The sequence below is a fragment of the Arvicanthis niloticus genome, chromosome 29 (genome assembly GCF_011762505.2).
Source record: "Arvicanthis niloticus isolate mArvNil1 chromosome 29, mArvNil1.pat.X, whole genome shotgun sequence".
In the NCBI taxonomy this organism is placed as follows: Eukaryota; Metazoa; Chordata; class Mammalia; order Rodentia; family Muridae; genus Arvicanthis; species Arvicanthis niloticus.
In genome coordinates, this window is record NC_133437.1 from 2457721 (window position 1) to 2475100 (window position 17380).

General features: G+C 41.5%; 1 protein-coding gene and 1 non-coding gene across 9 annotated transcripts in view; one reads left to right on the forward strand and one right to left on the reverse strand.

Annotated features, from left to right (window-relative positions):
- Positions 1-248: 248 nt before the first annotated feature.
- LOC143440519 (small nucleolar RNA SNORA17) lies at positions 249-378 on the reverse strand. The gene has a single exon (XR_013108169.1). It is a non-coding gene; the product is annotated as a small nucleolar RNA SNORA17 (small nucleolar RNA).
- Positions 379-2035: 1657 nt separating this feature from the next.
- Positions 2036-17380, forward strand: part of Spata9 (spermatogenesis associated 9) — a 32634-nt gene continuing 17289 nt past the window's right edge. Inside the window, exons 1-5 of one of the 8 annotated variants that reach the window (XM_076927012.1) lie at positions 2037-2284; positions 2894-3014; positions 5035-5310; positions 5470-5558; positions 15185-15412. In XM_076927012.1, the coding sequence (XP_076783127.1) occupies positions 5250-5310; positions 5470-5558; positions 15185-15412 (378 nt within the window). In that variant the 5' untranslated portion in view covers positions 2037-2284; positions 2894-3014; positions 5035-5249. Of the gene's footprint in view, positions 2285-2893; positions 3015-5034; positions 5311-5469; positions 5559-15184; positions 15413-17380 lie in introns of all 8 variants that reach the window. The other 7 variants (XM_076927015.1, XM_076927013.1, XM_076927018.1 and 4 more) reach the window with 7 other exon arrangements.

Sequence of the window (17380 nt, forward strand, 5' to 3'; positions counted from 1 at the left end):
GCAGGGGCCATCTCAGGCATGGTCTGCCTCTCCAAACTTTTGCAGTGCTGGACTAGTGGTCAACCTAGTCTAGCTCACTGCCCTTGCCCCATGGCATGGGGCTGGTGGTTGTTCTGGGCTCACTCCCACCTGGGAGTTGTAGTCCCAGGGTAAGTTCTTCTAGTCTTCAGCTTGCTTTCTGCCCTGGGAGCCCATCTGGGTCTGCACAGCCCCAGACTGGTGGTCGTCTCCAGCTCTCTTTTATAGGGAATGTTAGGCAAATAATCATTCAGACGTTCACAGGTCAGAACACTGAGCATAGACATAGCCTCTCTCCTCTGTCACCTACAGACACATATGCCACACAACAGCCACTACTGCAATATCTCTAGGGGCATGTACTTTTCTTTACTTAAAGAGAAGAAAGAAATTGGTTAACTGACATGAATGCCGCCTCTCTGGAGACTAGTTTTCATGGTACCAGAAGGCACCATGCAGCTTCCAAAGTACAGAGGCAACCAACAGTCTCACACAGCTATGAGCAACATTAATGACCAGCATGCCAAAATAAATCTAAGAATGCAGTAATGGCACACATAGTTTGAAGATATCCAACAGCTCTGTAATTAAATTTTAGATCCACTGACAAGAAAAAAAACATGCTTAGTACTAGAAATCTAGCCAACTACTCAGAGCTAGTAAAGTCATAGTTATTGGAAGAGTCTATAACCATCACTTTACTAAACCAGCACAACCCCTAGCAACAATCTATAAACATTTCTTATACCCACAGATAAGTGGAGTCTTCATCCTTGCTCAGGGAAACTTCTCCAACAGATGGAAAGGTCTACAGAAAACCACACACACACACAAAAGGTCAGAGTCATAAAGCCTTGACCCACTGGATACAGTTACAAAAATTCTTACAACTAAGGCCCAGGGAACATTGTAAAGGAGTGGTAGAAACATTGTAAGAGCCAACGAATCAGGGAGTTTAATGAAGTGTGTCTCCTAGCAATGTCAGATGCAATACCCATAAAGTCTCACCAACATGACTGCTCAAACTTGAGCTGAACAAGGAGGACACCAATGGACATGAACGTGTGGACAAGGAAAACTCAATAAGACCTCAACCCTACACAAAGAACAATGTCAACTAAGGAATGCTGGGAGTGGGAGAGCTAGTTTTCTCCCAAAAAGGGCACACCAATTAGTTGTCCAGTGCCAAATGGTCAGCCCTGAAAACATATGTACAATGTATAAGTAACAGTATACAGACTGAGCAAGATATATATATATATATATATATATAGAGAGAGAGAGAGAGAGAGAGAGAGAGAGAGAGACATATATACATATATTTATATATATAATATGTATTTATATATATTATATTTGGTGTGTGTGTATACATATGCATGCAAAAACAATTAGTGAAACAATTTGAAAACAATTAGAAAAACAATTTGAAGAAGAGTGGGGCATGGTATGTAGGAAAGATTAGGAGGGAAAAAGGGAAGGAAGAAATTGTATTATAAACTAAAAAATAATAAGTAAAACAAATAAATTGTTTAATATTTGTTTAAAATTGATAATGATGGGAAGAACTTTTTAAAATTATATTACATGTGGAATATTTTGCCTGCATGCATGTAAATGTACCCTGTGTTTACCTGGTGCCCATGGAGTCCAGAAGAGGTTATTGGATCTCCTTAATTGGAATTATAAATGGTTGTTGTTGAAGTTTGGACTTTTGCTATGTACTGTAATGCTAAATACTGGCTCCTCAAGGCAACCACAAAGCTGCCTCCAGGGAGAGAGAATCTGAACATACACAAAGAAATGCTATAGCAGTGAGTTTAAGCTACATCACTTTGGCTCCTAGCAGGTCACATGCACGCACTCACCTGGGAGCTATCTGGATTTGTGAATGGAACACACACACACACACACACACACACACACACACACACACAGAGAGAGAGTTAATTTTGAAATGCCTTTGGCACTCCTTCCTGCCCTGTATCCCTTTGCTCAGCCATTAGCCACTGGCATCTTCATGAATCGATCAAAAACCAGTTGAGGACAAGGACATCCAGATTGCTGATTAAATCAAAGCATTAGAACCAATCCCCAACATAATGCTATGTGACTTTGCTCCTTATTTTAAAACTATTGGTTGACTAAAGATTCCGACAGTGGCAGAAGAGAGGTAGGTGGAATTTTGACTTCTTGGCTGTGAGTCTCATCAGGACCAAGAGGGGAAGAGGAGAAGGTAGAGAGAGGAGAAGACACCATGGAGTAGGTGAGTCATGAAACTTTGGTCATGAGGGCTGGCCAGTTGGAGTTAAGAACAGCCCAGGTGGAACATATCAAGTCATAACTCAGGGTTATTTAGGGAAGTAGACATTAATAGCCAGGAAAGTAGACATATGCCCAACTCTACTGCTTTAAACAACTTATTATAAATATAAAGGTTGTGTGTATTTTATCTGCAAACTGAATGATCAAGGCCAAGTTGAAACCCGATTGAGATTAAATATTAATACAACAGGGGCTGGAGAGATGGCTTGGCAGTTAAAAGCACTGACTACTTTTCTAGAGGTCCAGAGTTCAATTCCCAGCAACCACATCATGACTCACAAACATCTGTAATGGGATCCAATACCCGTTTCTGGTGTGTCTGAAGGCATCTACAGTGTACTCATATGCATAAAATAAATACATAAATCTTAAAAAATTAATTCAATATATTGGCACCCAACATTGTGAACCACTCTGTGGGTGCTAGGATTCAGACCCATGTCCCTTGGAAAGCAGCCAGCACTTTGAACTGCTAAGATATCATTCCAGGCCATAAGTCTACTTTTAAATTAGAGAAATGATTTATATCATACGTTGTTCACCTTTCCAGGTACTGGGGAATACAGAAACGAAACATTCATCTCAAAATATGAGCAAGTCATTAATGAAAGGAATTATTGTTCTAGGTTCTCAGGAAACAGAATATGACTTGTTTCTATTTCTAACTGAATGTAAGTTTCCTTGGCACAAGGATTTCTCTCTTTCAACAGTGTGTGTGTGTGTGTGTGTGTGTGTGTGTGTGTGTGTGTGAGAGAGAGAGAGAGAGAGAGAGAGAGAGAGAGAGAGAGAGACAGACAGACAGACAGAGACAGAGAAAGGGAGGGAGGGAAGGGGCGAGGGATCAGAGAAGGAGAGAGAGTATATGAGTGTGTATGAATATGAGTGTTATGAGAGTGTGTGAGTGAGTGTGTGAGTGACTAAGTATGCATTGGCTTTCCTGCTCAGATGGGAAGGTGTCCTGGGACTCAGAAGCCCAGGAACCGCACAGGTCTGAGATAGGAAGGGATATCATATCATGATGTGGAAGCATATCAGACATCAGAGCCACATAGCTCTGAGAAAAAGCCTACTCTGCAGAAGTGGTGCTGCTTCCGGGGGGTGGGGGGATCCCCAGCTGAGGTGAGGAGCTGAGGAGCTTCAGCACCAGTCCACCACTTCACTTCTTCCCTTCTTCTCTTCACTGTTTCTTGGTTTCCCATGAGTGTCACCTCAGGCAACAAAACTCATAAAAGAGATTTATTAGGAGCGTCTAGGATGTGAAGGGATAAATCCAGGGGTGGCTGTCTTTACTCCTGATGAAGGGTCCTTTTTATCCCATTTTGTCTCCATTCAGAAACTAGGCCATAAACCATTTGCTCCCCATCCTAGGTGTAAGGTACTTTACTTCTGCAGCTGATCTGCCTGTCAGGGTTGCTTTGAGGCAAGAAGCTGCAGTTTCTGGTTTAACAGCTCATAGTAAAACAGCAAGAAGCTCTAGGGAAGGGAGGCCTGTCTCTGCCCTTTGTTCTCAGCAATTGTACTTTCTAAGTGTGTGATTGCATGGTAAAAAGTTCATTACAAGTTTGCACATACATTCAGGTCATAAATTGAATACAAGGTTTATAACAGAAAATTATATGCATATCCACTAGGAGTAATTATCTGGCTAACATTCTTCATTTGTTACTAGCTTACAGATTTATGGAAATTTAAAAACCATAACTAAGCTGTCCTTGGAGTTTTATATAGATAAACCCAGTCAATATTTATCTTCTGTCTTTTCACCTTTGGTGTAATCTTTGTTATGACCTTCAATAATGTTTTTTATAACCCCTTGGAATGTGCTCTAGGTTTTAGAAGTCTGTTGTTATCTCAGAAGCAATTAAGCAGTTCTGTTATAAAAGGAACTTGAATGCCTTTGTCTGCATCACCATTCTGAAACAATGGTGACCCTAGCATGCTAGTTGTTTCTGCAGAATAAATGCTCTTGTTTTTACATATTATATGAGTCTGGGGTCTTTCTTCAGTGAATTTTGGACCCTTACACTGTGAGTGGACAGCCGGGAACTGAAGAGACACAACTTTTATTTAGGGTTTCTTAAGAGGCAGAGCTTTCTAGAACAGAGATTTTCAGAGTGAGGATTGGTGGAATTTCAATTCCTGAGCAGGTGGTTTTTCCTGTTCAGGCTCTTCACCTAAAATTAGCCTAATCTGAGAAGGGTCATATTGAGGGGTTGGAGAAGACCTTTGCCATAGTTTCAGAGGCTAGAACCCCAGTTTGCCAGTAAGAGAGACCTAGGGAAGGGGCCTGGAGCTCCTCAGGCCAGGCACTGGTCACATTCCTGCCTTGAGGGTTTACAAAGTTTACAAAGTATGCAAAGTTTAAAAAGGGAGGTCACTGCCTTCCCTGCCACTTAAGTGAATAGCCACAGTATGTGTGTGTATGTGAATTTGCATGTGTATGTGTGTGTGTGTGTGTGTGTGTGTGAGAGAGAGAGAGAGAGAGAGAGAGAGAAAGAGAGAGAGAGAGAGAGTCTGTGTGTATCTCTGTGTGCTTAATACTGTATATGAAGTATTTCTTTTAAACCACATTTCAACTCCCTTCAAAGAGAGTTTTGTTTTCAGGTGATCCATTAATTTAAGTATCACTATAGAATTTAGGACAAAACTCAATCTGTAATATAGAATTTCCTAATGTGATTCATTTTTCAGGTTCCTCACTTTTCCCCTCTTGCCTCCAAACACATTCTTCCTCCCACCAATACAGTTATTTCAGAAGGTTCTGTAACAAGTTCTCAGAGGTTCCATTGTGTAGTAACAAAGAACCCCAGCAGTGGACCAGGTTCTGTTCTTGCTGGTCTGAGTGGAAGACACACTATACCAGGCCTACAGCTCACTAAACACTTGGAACCAAGTTACGGCTCATCATGGAAGTCAGACCTATTGGGTGGATCTGTGGACAGGTGGTGAAGAACTTCTCTGGAAGACGTATGTCTGCTCGTACTGTAACTGGGGCTATGGACATGGGCACAACTGGGAACAAATTCTACAGGTTTCCCTGTGTTCCTGGTTCCCTGGGAGGAGGGCCAGTGTTTCATATGCCTGCAAATGTCATAGGATGTTTTTCCTAATTTCTCCTTTTCTTAGTTGAGGGGCTCCAGAAGGCAATCATGGACCTTATAGATGAGTTTAAAGATGATCTCCCGACCATCCTAAGATTATCACAGTCTAACCAGGTAATGTGATTTATGAGCTTCAAAAAAAAAGACAAAATATGTTATTATTTGTATTATACAAATCATTAATGCTGAGATCAGTAAGTAAAGTTTAAAAAAATACTAATTTGTCTACAGAAAAACCAATTTCAAATTTTATTTCCTGAGAAAAGTCCTAGAGATAGACCAGGAAGTGAGTGAGATAGATTAATTATGATTAAAGATGATCATTTTGTCATTATATTAAAAATCTGCAGGTCTTTCATCCAGAAACTGACAATGTGGTTTACTTAAAATTTACTTAATGTAAAATTGTAAAATAGTTAGAAATGCTTCACTAAAATCTAATGCAATTAATTGAATACAAACATATAACAGATAAACTAATACTAAAATGATACAGTGTAAATATGTTAGTGTGTGTTAATATGTAAATATATGTTAATATGAAAAGAAAGTACCAATATCTACCAATTTATATAAAATATGCATACACTGTATTTTTAAAGTCTCTGTTCCAAAAAGGATTTGAAAAAAGATAAACTATTGAAACTGGAGGCAGAGGGAATTTTGAAGACGCTTAAAAAAAAGTCAGTGTCTTTTCTAACCTAATTATTCTAAGTATCTCCTTTGATGTATAATACACTTTATATGACACTGTAAAAGCCAGACTTGTGACAGTGTCAAGTGTTTAGTGCAAACCAGAAAGTTTAAACAAATATACAAAAAGCACCCTTGAACAACATGTCTGTGCATTTCATAGAAAAGGTGTTAGAGCTCCAACAGCATTTCTTAGCCACTTCTTGAGATAAACAACTGTTGAATATTTACCAAATTACCCCTCTATCACCTGGGACTGGAAGAAAAGGATATAGAGACAGTAAAAAAACCAAAACAAAACCAAAACAAAAATACAAAAAAAAAAAAAAAAAAAACCCCACAGTTCCTTGCCAGTGGGTTTAATGTAATGAAGACAGGGTTGTAATGGTAAAGTTAATAAGGTATTATTAATTTAATCTGGACCCAGAATATAAAGATCTTGGATGTCATACAACAAAACAGGCTAATCTTTGTCTTAAGTATAATACAAACATATGACAGAGATGATTTTGAGAATGGAAATGGCATCCAATTTTGACACTGAAAAAGGTTGTTAGGGCTAGAGAGAGTTGAGTGAGTCAGATCCCTTGCTGTGGCAGCAAGGGTTTGAACCTCTGGTACTCATATAAAATCCAGGTATGTCTGCATGTGCCTGTAAACCCAGCACTGCCAGTAAAGACAGCTGGATCCTGGGATCCCACTGGCTAGTCAGCCTAGCTGAAAGAAAAAGGTTCAGTGACAGACCTGACTCAAAATACAAGGTAGAGGATGATAGAAGACACAGGAAACCCTCCTTTGGTTTCCCCATGCATACATGAACACAGATATGTGCATGTGTCACACACATACACAAGTACACACAAGAGAAACAAGTTATTTCTCTAGTGATTTTTTTTCTTAATAGTGGCAAAGTTTCTAGTAAGATTCTGTTATAAATTGCTGCCAAGAATATTGGGAATATAAAGACTGGAGGTATATTCAATATATCATAAAGTTGACAGTGTGGGGCTGTGCAGGAGTCAAGGAAGAGTCTGCATTTCTTGAATGGCTGGAAGAATAATCATTCTATTAAGTAGGATAGGTGACTATGTGAAGAACAGAGAGATAGAATATAACAAAATTATTTTAGTTGAATTTTGATTCAAGGGATATAACACATTGTGTTTAATCCATGCACTTGAGTTGTAAATTTGAGCCACTTAGCTTAATGATCTGAATGTAGACTAACAAAGAAAATAACCCTTCTTCATTTGGGGGAAAAGGAATATGAAGTGTGGGTTCCCAGGTGAGCAGTAGTTAAGCAGTGTACAGGTGTTGGCTGGCTGAGCAGGACAAAACTAAGGCTTGAAGACTCCAGGGGGCAAACCAAATTTAGTAGTTCCAGATCTTTCATTTAAAGTCTAGTTACCTCTCCTCTTTGCATTCCCTGGACTTGGTATAAAGTGTTTTGAAACACTGGAAACTTTTCTTGGCCATAGTTTGGGGTTGTAAGAGGAGAGATGGACAGGTGTCCATAGTGGACTTAGGATGTAAATGCTTACAGTGGATGGTAAAGTGGATGGTAGTGGCAACAATTATTGAACAAGCCTCAAGGGGAGTCCTCTGAGCTAGAGACATGATAGAAGTGCCCTGTTGTTACTTTTCCAAAATGTGCTTCTTCCATTATTAAGATTAGAAACATTGAGACTTTGTTCAACCAAAAAGTTTGCAGTTTTTCATTAATATGTTTCTTTTCTTTTTTAATGTATTTTTTTATTGGATATTCTACTTATTTACGTTTCAAGTGTTATCCCTCCCACCCCCATTTGTTTCTTTAGATCCTGATTGCAGCCCTGCCTCCTCCAAGTTACCCCCTCAGATACCCATCCCCCAATAGCCCTTACCTTCTCCTCTGAGAAGGGGAGGTCCCCCTGGGTATCAGCCCACCATGGCACATCAAGTCACCACAGGACTATGCACATCCTCTCATACCAAGGCCAGACAAGGTAGCCCAGATAGGGGAACAGAATTCGGTTTCTTTATACCCCCTTTCATCTTTGTCTATCTTCTGATGGCATCATTATTACCAGATCCAAGACCATGATTTATTTCTATTCAGATACATAGTTGCCATCTCCCTAAAGAAAGCTCTATGTCCTGTTTCTAGCACCTAATTTATTGGCTTATGAGACTCAGGCCATTTATGGAAGAACACAGTGACAGCTTTTGCCCACTTTGAAATCCATGGCTCTTTTTTCACCATTTTCTTTGCTAACTTACACAAACCCACCCATGTGTGGCATGTACAAAGCACAGGCTGTGTGTAGAAGGAAAAGAGATCTCACCTGAGCCTTTAGGGGTACCATGCCTGCCTGGATGCTGCCATGTTTTTGTATTGATGATAATGGACTGAACCTCTGAACCTATAAGCCAGCCCCAATTAAATGTTGTCCTTATTTATAAGACTTGCTTTGGTCATAGTGTCTGTTCACAGCAGTAAAACCCTAACTAAGACAGAAGTTGGTACCAGGGACTGGGATATTGGTGTGATAGGCTTGACCATGCTTTTGTTTGGAAGAATGTGGATTTGGGGACTTTGGATTTGGAAAGAGGGGAATGCTTTAAATGGGGCTTAATGAGCTCTCCTAGTAGAAATATGGAAGACTTTGTTACTGAGAGTGATTTGAATTGTGCAGACCTGGACCAACAGGTTTCAGTGGAGAATTTCAATATGTGGCCAAGAGACTATCTCTGTGGTATTTTGGTGAAGAATGTGGCTTTATGCCCTTGTCTGAAGAGTCTGCCTGAGGCTAAGGTGAAGAGACTCAGATTAATTGCATTAACAAAGGAACTCTCAGAAAAGCCCATCATAGACTTCGTTCTCTGATTAAGTTTTATGAAGAACATCTTAAACAAACATAGCAAGCTGAGAAAGAAAAACTATAAAATATATGGTTCGAGTATTAAAGGGGCACCAGGAAGAGAAATGGAGCCTAATCCTGTGTTCTAGGAGATAGCAGATTACAGGAGTGGGATTTAGGAGATCCTACCCAGCTAAATTTAGATCCAGGCATGATGATACACACCTTTAATTCCAGGAGATACAGGCAAACAGATCTCTGAGTTCCAGGCTAGTCTGGGACAGAGCAAGTTCTAGGCGAAGAAAAGTTTAAATTCAGAAGTGCTGATACACACCTTTAATCCCATGAGACAGGCATGAAGATCTGAGTTCAAGGTCAATCTACAGAGCCAGTTGCAGGACAGCCAAGCTTAGGCAACTAGGGAGTTGGAAAACAAAAAGCTGGTAAGATAATAAGGGAGGTCATATTCCAGCCACAGGAAGCAGAAGAACTGGGTAGCTTTGAATGTGTGACTCTGGCTTTAGAGTGAAAAATAGAAGGGACTACTGGGATAATTAATGCTGGTTAGCTGGAGCTAAGAAATTAGCAGTGATTAAGAAGAGACCAGCATCACTAAGGTGAAATTTGGGAAGTGTTTTCTGGGAGCACAAAGAAGTTGTGTTTCAGGGATAGCCAAGGCTGTAACTTGTACTGCAGCTGTACTTGATAATATGTCACCCAGGTGGTACTGGTTTGAAGGCATGAAGGGGTCATGAAAACAGCTGAGGCTTGGCACTGTGAGAGGCCATGGAAGGCCATTGGTGAAGGTGCAGCCTCAGTTGTAGTTGACTGACCAGGACTGAAAGAGTCATGCAAAGGATTTGAGGCTTGGCACCATGAAGAGAGCCTATGAGAGGCTATTGATGAAGCCTAGTTACAACAGAAGACCGAGGTGTATTGGAAGTGCCAGTACCATGGGCTAATCACCAAGAAAAGCAGCATCAGTAGAATGGATCAACCTGAGGTTAGAGTGCTATACAGCGGGCAGAGCTGGAGAAGTGATGCTAGCCCTCTGGGGGAGCCCAGAAGATCATGTGTGCATCCCAGACACTGAAACAAGAAGCTTTAACATTGAAGCTGCCTTGGAGACGCCAAGATTTTCAAGATGCCAGAGTCATAGGATATTTCCTGAAGAACGTTGCTAATAGGGAATAGAACCAGCCCAGGAAAAGAAGCTTGTTGCAGTCAACAAAGATGAAAAAGGAGTTGGAGATCTGAAAACTGCTTTGACATCAGACATGAAGATGCAGAGTTTGGAGTTTGTCCAGTTGGTTTCCTGTCTTGGTTTGGGATTACAAGTAAGCGATTGGATGGATCTCAGAAGAGACTCTGAACTTTGGACTTTTAACATTGTTGATATTGCTATAGACTATGGGGGCTTTGGAAGTTGGACTAAATGTCCTTTTTTATTATGCTGTGGCTAGATATGGCCCCCATAGACTCATGTGTTTGAACAAGCCTGTGGGGGCCAGGAAGTGGAATGTGATGGGTTTTATTTGCTCAGCCTAGGAAGTGGCACTATTAGAAGGTATGGTCCTGTCGAGTAGGTGTGGCCTTTTGGGAGTAGGCATGGCATTGTGGGTGTGGGCTTTAAGAACCTCATTCTAGCTGTCTGGAAGCCAGACAGATGAAGATGTAGAACTCTTAGCTCCTCCTGCACGATACCCGCCTAGATGCTGCCGTGCTCCCACCTTGATGATACTGGACTGAACCTCTGAACCTGTAAGACAGCCCTAATTAAATGTTGTTGTTTATAAGATTTGCCTTAGTCATGGTGTCCGTTCACAGAAGTAAAAACCTAACTAAGATACTGACATGGGTTTTAACTGTGTCCGTCAGCTTTATGCAGTTGAAATAATGAGGGTAAGCACAACTGGAAGAAAGGAACTGTCCAGGTGGCTATTCACTAACTTGCAAAAGAGATGATGGTGGTGTCTTAGAACACTAGAATAGGGGAGGGGTAGGAGGGAAGGGCCAGATTCTGGGACTATGCAAAGGAAGAATTGAGTAAGCTGTACTGACAGGCTGGTTTTATAGAGAGGATAGTAATTGCTGTGGTATAGAAATGAGAGTTCAGTGTTAAAACTACAGACAACAAACATATGGGAAGGACCTGAGAAATGGGAGGGGCAAGGCCAAGAATGTATTCTAGTGGAGAAGGGCAATTCAGAAATCTGGAGCACAGTTCCAGAACCCATCTTAGTGACTGAAGCAACGGTTCCTTTAGCAACCTCTGAGCCTCCAGGGGTTTGGTGGGTGATTGATTTTCTGGCAGCAGTGAACTGCACAGATGATGCTCAAGCTGCAAAGGAGCACGCACCTTGCTCAGAGGGCAGTCTGTCTCTAAAGGAGCACCCACCTTGCTCAGAGGACAGTCAGTCTCTAAAGGACCATCCACCTTGCACTGGTAACCAGATCTGAGATGCTTTGGCTAAGAGTCTAAGAGAAAACCAGCAAACAGGCATGAAAACCACATATAGGATCAATATTTAACCACCCCCCCACATGATTTGCTTAACAAACAACATAGAATAGGCAACAGAAAAAAGGGGGGAAATGCCTGGCAGTGGAGAATGAAGAACCTCCCCTCCCCCCTTTTTCCTTGTTAGAAATGATAAAGAAGCTTGTTTACCTCTGGGAAATCATAAGCATGTCTGTCCACCTCTGAGGTCTATAGGTGGGTGCTTCTCCCTGATGCTTTTTCTTTCACATAGTACAGGAGAGAACCACACCTGCATCAATCTGCCATGGTTGGCTTTCCTACATCATTTTCTTGTGAGGCAAGAAAAATATCTTCTCGAGAAACTGCCAATTCCATGGTTTGTGAGAGGGAAATTAAAAGTTGCCTAGAACATTGTGTTATTGGAAGTAACAAGTCCTTGAAAGTTATATGGGAAAGGTTTTGTTTGTTTCTGTTTTCTTTTGTCTTGTTTTAAAGGAAGCATTTAAATAGGTGTGTGCAGGGCAGCTCAGCATCAAACTGTAACAACTAAGCTTTAGAGACAACTAGGTCTCATGATGACTTCTGTCTTACAGTTTCCATTGCTGTGAAGAGACACCACGACCAAGGCAACTCTTATAAAGGACAACATTTAATTGGGGCTGGCTTACAGGTTCAGCGGTTCAGTCCATTATCATCAAGGCAGGAACATGGCAGTGTCCATGCAGGCGTGGTGTGGGCAGAGCTGAGAGTTCTGCATCTTGATCTGACAGCAGCCAGGAGAAAAACTGGCTCCCACATGGCTAAGAGGAAAGTCTCAAAGCCCACCCCCAGAGTGACACACTTCCTCCAACAAGGCCACACCTACTCCGATAAGACCACACCTCCTAGTAGTGCCACTCCTTAGGCCAAGCATATTTAAACCACAGCAGCTGAATATGCCATTATTGTGATGCAGGCATGAAATAATACTATTTTTAACAAATGTCATGTTTTGATCAACCTAAATTATGTGAGCCCTACATGAAATTTGACCGAATTATCAATGACAATTAACCTTGTTCTTATAAAAAGACAAAAAACAAGAAAGAAAATGTAGAAGGGGAGTTGGAATGATTGATTCGGAATAAATCAATTTGCTTAAAAGAAACAGATGGGGACAACCAGTGTCTGCAAGCCACGGTCTAGTAAAGAACTGGAGGCGTGACGGTGCATGCCAGCACACAAGGGCAGAGGAAAGAGGGTCTTGTCAGGGCCATATAATGAGTCTAAGGCCAGATTCTTAGCAAGACTGTGTCTCAGAAAAAGCCAGAAGAAAGTAAAAGATCCCGTAGAGACACTAAATCAGAAGAGGAATCTGTAGAAGATGATCCTTTCACAACTGTCCACATGGGAGAGTCCCCACACACTGATCACTGGAAAAGGAGACAAAGTTTGTAAGGTGAAACTTCCCGTGTCCCACGCCTGATTGTCCTGCCAATGTGGCTGACTACTCTTAATAATTACTGTAAGGAAGAACATTTATAAATTGTAATCACAAGTAAGGTAAAGCTAGAGCCAAGTCCCCCCAGAGGGAGAGAAGAAAAGGGCAGGTACAGCACCACACCAGAGAAACGAACCAGCATCCATCAGAGCGTCAACAGGGTAGGCTGCAAGGCTTCCCTAGCTGTCCTTCAGTCATGGCCCAAGAAGAAAGCCATGTCACGTGACTGTGTCTTCCCACTGTCTTGCTCACTCTGCTTTTAGGTTGCTTTTCTCTACGTGGCTTGGGAGGTTAGCAGTTTTGTCAGCCCACTGTCTAGATGGCACTAGCTACTGTAGCTGTTGCCTGGGAGACTAAGACCACCCACCTATGGGACTTTTCGGAAAAAGTTAACAGAACAATCCACATCAGAACACCAAAACCAGGGCAAAAATCCATCCTCACGGATGGGCCAGAAATTCTGAACAGTAAGAAAAATACTAAAATCACATGATGTATATTTATTTTTAAAATAAATATATAAAATGTTAGCTCTTAGGCAGACACGTGATGCTTACTACAGACAAGACAAAACAATTTAGATATTTTATCAGACATTTTGTTTGTGTATATTTAGGTTTAGCAAAATATTGCAGACTTTGTAGCCGGTGCTTAACCAGTGTTTCCTAAGTGATGGCCAGATGACGCCTGACTGCTTAGATTAATGATGAAACTGCCTGTCTGTTGTCTGGATGCAGCCTAACCACATTCTGTGCAGTTTCTCTGTGGTAAACTACTGGTAGAATACAGAAGAAACCACACGTTATATGCTTTGATAATGCTACGACAGGTTTGTTAGAAATTACTAGAATTTATGAAGTTTTGACATAAGGTTTTCTTAGACCTACAATAGACCTGTGTGTTAGCCATTTTAGTTTCCTTTAAATCCTTTCTACACATCACATAGGCTCTGGCTTATGACTAAAACACTTTAAAGTAAACTCGTGAAAACATTTGTAGCATTTAATTTTTTTTGTTTTTTGTTTTTTTTTTTGTTCGTTTGTTTGTTTGTTTTCCGAGACGGGGATTTCTCTGTGTAGCCCTGGCTGTCCTGGAACTCACTCTGTAGACCAGGCTGGCCTGGAACTCAGAAATCCGCCTGCCTCTGCCTCCCGGAGGTGGGCGGGAGCGAGCGGGATTCGAACACACACGGGGGGGGGGGGGGAGAGAGAGAGAGAGAGAGAGAGAGAGAGAGAGAGAGAGAGAGAGAGAGAGAGAGAGAGAGAGAGAGAGAGAGAGAGACCCGTGCCCTCTGCAGGCGGACGCCTTACGGGCTGCGCCACCGCCGGTTCACTCATTTGTAGCATTTAAAATAAGTACTGTTGCATGAGTGCTTCAGATATTGAGTAATCCTTGGATAAGAATTATTGTTTACAGTGGAGCCTGGAAGCATAGGAGTATAGTCCTAGGTAAACAGGAGGCTAAGTCAGGAGGATTGCCAAATACAAGGCCTGACTGGGTCACAGCATGAGTTCACATGCAGCCTACACAACTTATGAGATCTTGTGTCAGTGTAAGACTAAACAGAGAGCTAAGACACAGCTCACGGGTAAAGCGTCTGCTTAGCGTGGACAGGACCCTGGGTTCGATCCCAAGTACTGGGAAGGAAGGAAGGAAGAAAGAAAGAAAGGAAGGAAGGAAGGAAGGAAGGAAGGAAGGAAGGAAGAAAGAAAGAAAGAAAGAAAGAAAGAGGCAAAGAAGGTGTGAGAGAGAATCATGTTTTTTACAGCAACTTCTAACATCAACGTAAAAACACCACACACACCTCTCTCCCCACTCAGGCACAGTGGTAGTACATGCCTTTAATCCCAGCACTCAGGCAGGTAGTGATGGGCACAGCTCTATGAGTTTGTCAACCTGGTCTACATAGAAAATTTAAGGTCAACCAGGACAACATAGTGCGACCCTGTTTCAAAAAACAAACAACAACAGCATAAACCCAGAAAGAAGATGAAAATATTCTATCCTTTGGTTTATTCAATTCTTGATATTATTGTAAGGAAAAATGAACGTGTTCCTACATAGCTTTAGTTATGGGTATTCGTGAATTTATGAGGTATAATTGTTGGACTGAGAAAATGTAAGGCACAGTATACAATGTATACAATGTAAGTGTATACTCAGTTTCTGTTACATGCAGATTCTAATAATGTGTCAGGGAATCCTATATTGGATTCTTTTCAAAGGTTTTTTCCCCTCCCTGCAGAAAAATGATCCAGTGCAGAAAACATCTAAGGTGAGAATGGCCCTCGCTTTAGCCAAGATCAACCGTGGAACGTTAATTAAAGGGTTGAACAGGATATCCAGTTCCTCCAAGTCAGTGGCCAAGCTGCTGCAGCCTCAGCTGGCATGCAGACTCTTGGAACTGAGGAACATCTCTCACCGGCTGCTGAGAGAAGTGAATGGAGCAAGGCAACCCCTGAACAGCATACAGGTAAGCACAGGCTACGTCTACACGAGCAGAGGAATCTTTCTAAGGATTCATAGCTGACCCAAGTGTTGGAAATAACTGACCATAGAGTGCTCCGCCCTAGACATCTGTATCACCCCTGTCAAGGCTCAGGAAACATCACGGGGGCGGGACAGAAGACTGGAAGAAATGCAGTGAAAACCCATCTTCTAGACAAGGCATACCAGTTGCACCCACGCGCTCGCCGCGGCAGTGGCTACCTACTTCCGCTGGGTTGAGCCCAATGATACTCCATCACCACTGGGAAGGGCTCCTAAGGCTATAGACACTTACTGGCTGCCAACAAAGGACAAGTGCTTTTCCTTGAGTGGGACAGGCACAGGTAAATTGCCCCAAACCTATGTTTATTCAAGTACCCCAATAAAAGGTCACACTTCCCCCTACGAAAGGTATGAAAGTTGGAAGAGATTTGTTGAGAGAAAGAAGGTGTCAATGATCGAGGGAAAGGGACGACAGAAAAATGGGGGATTATGATCAAAGTACACAATATCGGACAGAATTGTGAAAGAATAACTAGCATGTTGAAACTTCTTTAAATTAAAAATAACACTGTAGTGGTTTGGGGGTCCTTCATTTGAAACAGATAAAGTTGGATAAGGGAACTGAATCTAGTACAGCTTCTCGTTTGAATCTGAAGGGGAAAATGATGTGGACTTTTTGTACCTTCTTATTTACTTGAGCTGTATAAACTTGTCCATTTCAAATAGTTCAAAGTGGGGCTGGAGAGATGGCTCAGTGATTAAGAGCACTGACTTCTTCCAGAGGTCCTGAGTTCAATTCCCAGCAACCACATGGTGGCTCACAACTGTCTATAATGAGATCTGGTGCTCTCTTCTGGTGTATCTGAAGACAGTGACAGTGTACTCACATAAATAAATAAATAAATCCTCAAATAGTTCAAAGTAAGTATAAGCACTGACTATTTGTGTCAAACCTAAAAGGAATTCTATAATGAATTTTCAATGTGGTTATGTTTTGCACCTTACTGTCAGAATATTGTTAGGTTTTCAAAATAACCTTTGGTATGGTAGTTGAGTGTATTCAGCTATAAACTTACTCAGGTGTACTCACTGATATTTATGTTTTTTTCTAATTACGTTTTTTTCTGCATGGCTTCATGGAGCTTCTGTGATATTTTTTTGGTTGTTGTTGTTAAAACGTTTTCAGGCCTGAAAATTTTTTAAACTTTATGACACAGTACTTTGGATACTGCAATATGGATGATATTCAGAGCATCTGGAATTGTTCTGTAGGAAGACTCAGAATCTTACAGAGCCAGCATCTCAACCCTGGGTGTATCAGTGTGAACACTTTGACTGAAAGGAGAGAACCATCCTCAAAATGGGTTAAGCCAAAAAAGAAGACTGTTAGCTTATACAAACCACCCAGACATAGCTGCATAGATAGTAAAGCAATGCCTACTCTCTTCCTCTGCATATCTTCATTCTTCTCTCAACATTCATTGCACTCCTAGATTATCCAACATGACCTGTAACTGCTTGGGGATCTTCATCCTTCCAGGCTCAAGTAATTATGGCAGAAAACCAGGTCCTGGAGCCAGTGTTCCTGGCAGAACAGGTTCACTGGCAGAGGCTGCCTTACATCTCAGTGCTTGCCTTTAGACCAGGGAAGTGGGCTACATCAGATGGCCTAAGACAGGTTCCCTGCTCCCTCTTTAGTGGTGGGGGTCAGAGGCCAATGGAGACCATATGACCTCAAAGTGGAGTGGGAAGAGCAGGACCTCAGACAGAATGGATGCTGGATAGCCAGAATCAACAACCATTTCACAACATTGGAGTCAATCTTTAATTAAAGGTTTACGTTTGAAAAAAATTCAAATACTTCAATTATTCATCACCCAAGAACAGAATTTATAAAAGGTTTCTTTACAATACTTGATAGCTAAGAATATTTTCAGAAAAATTTACATTT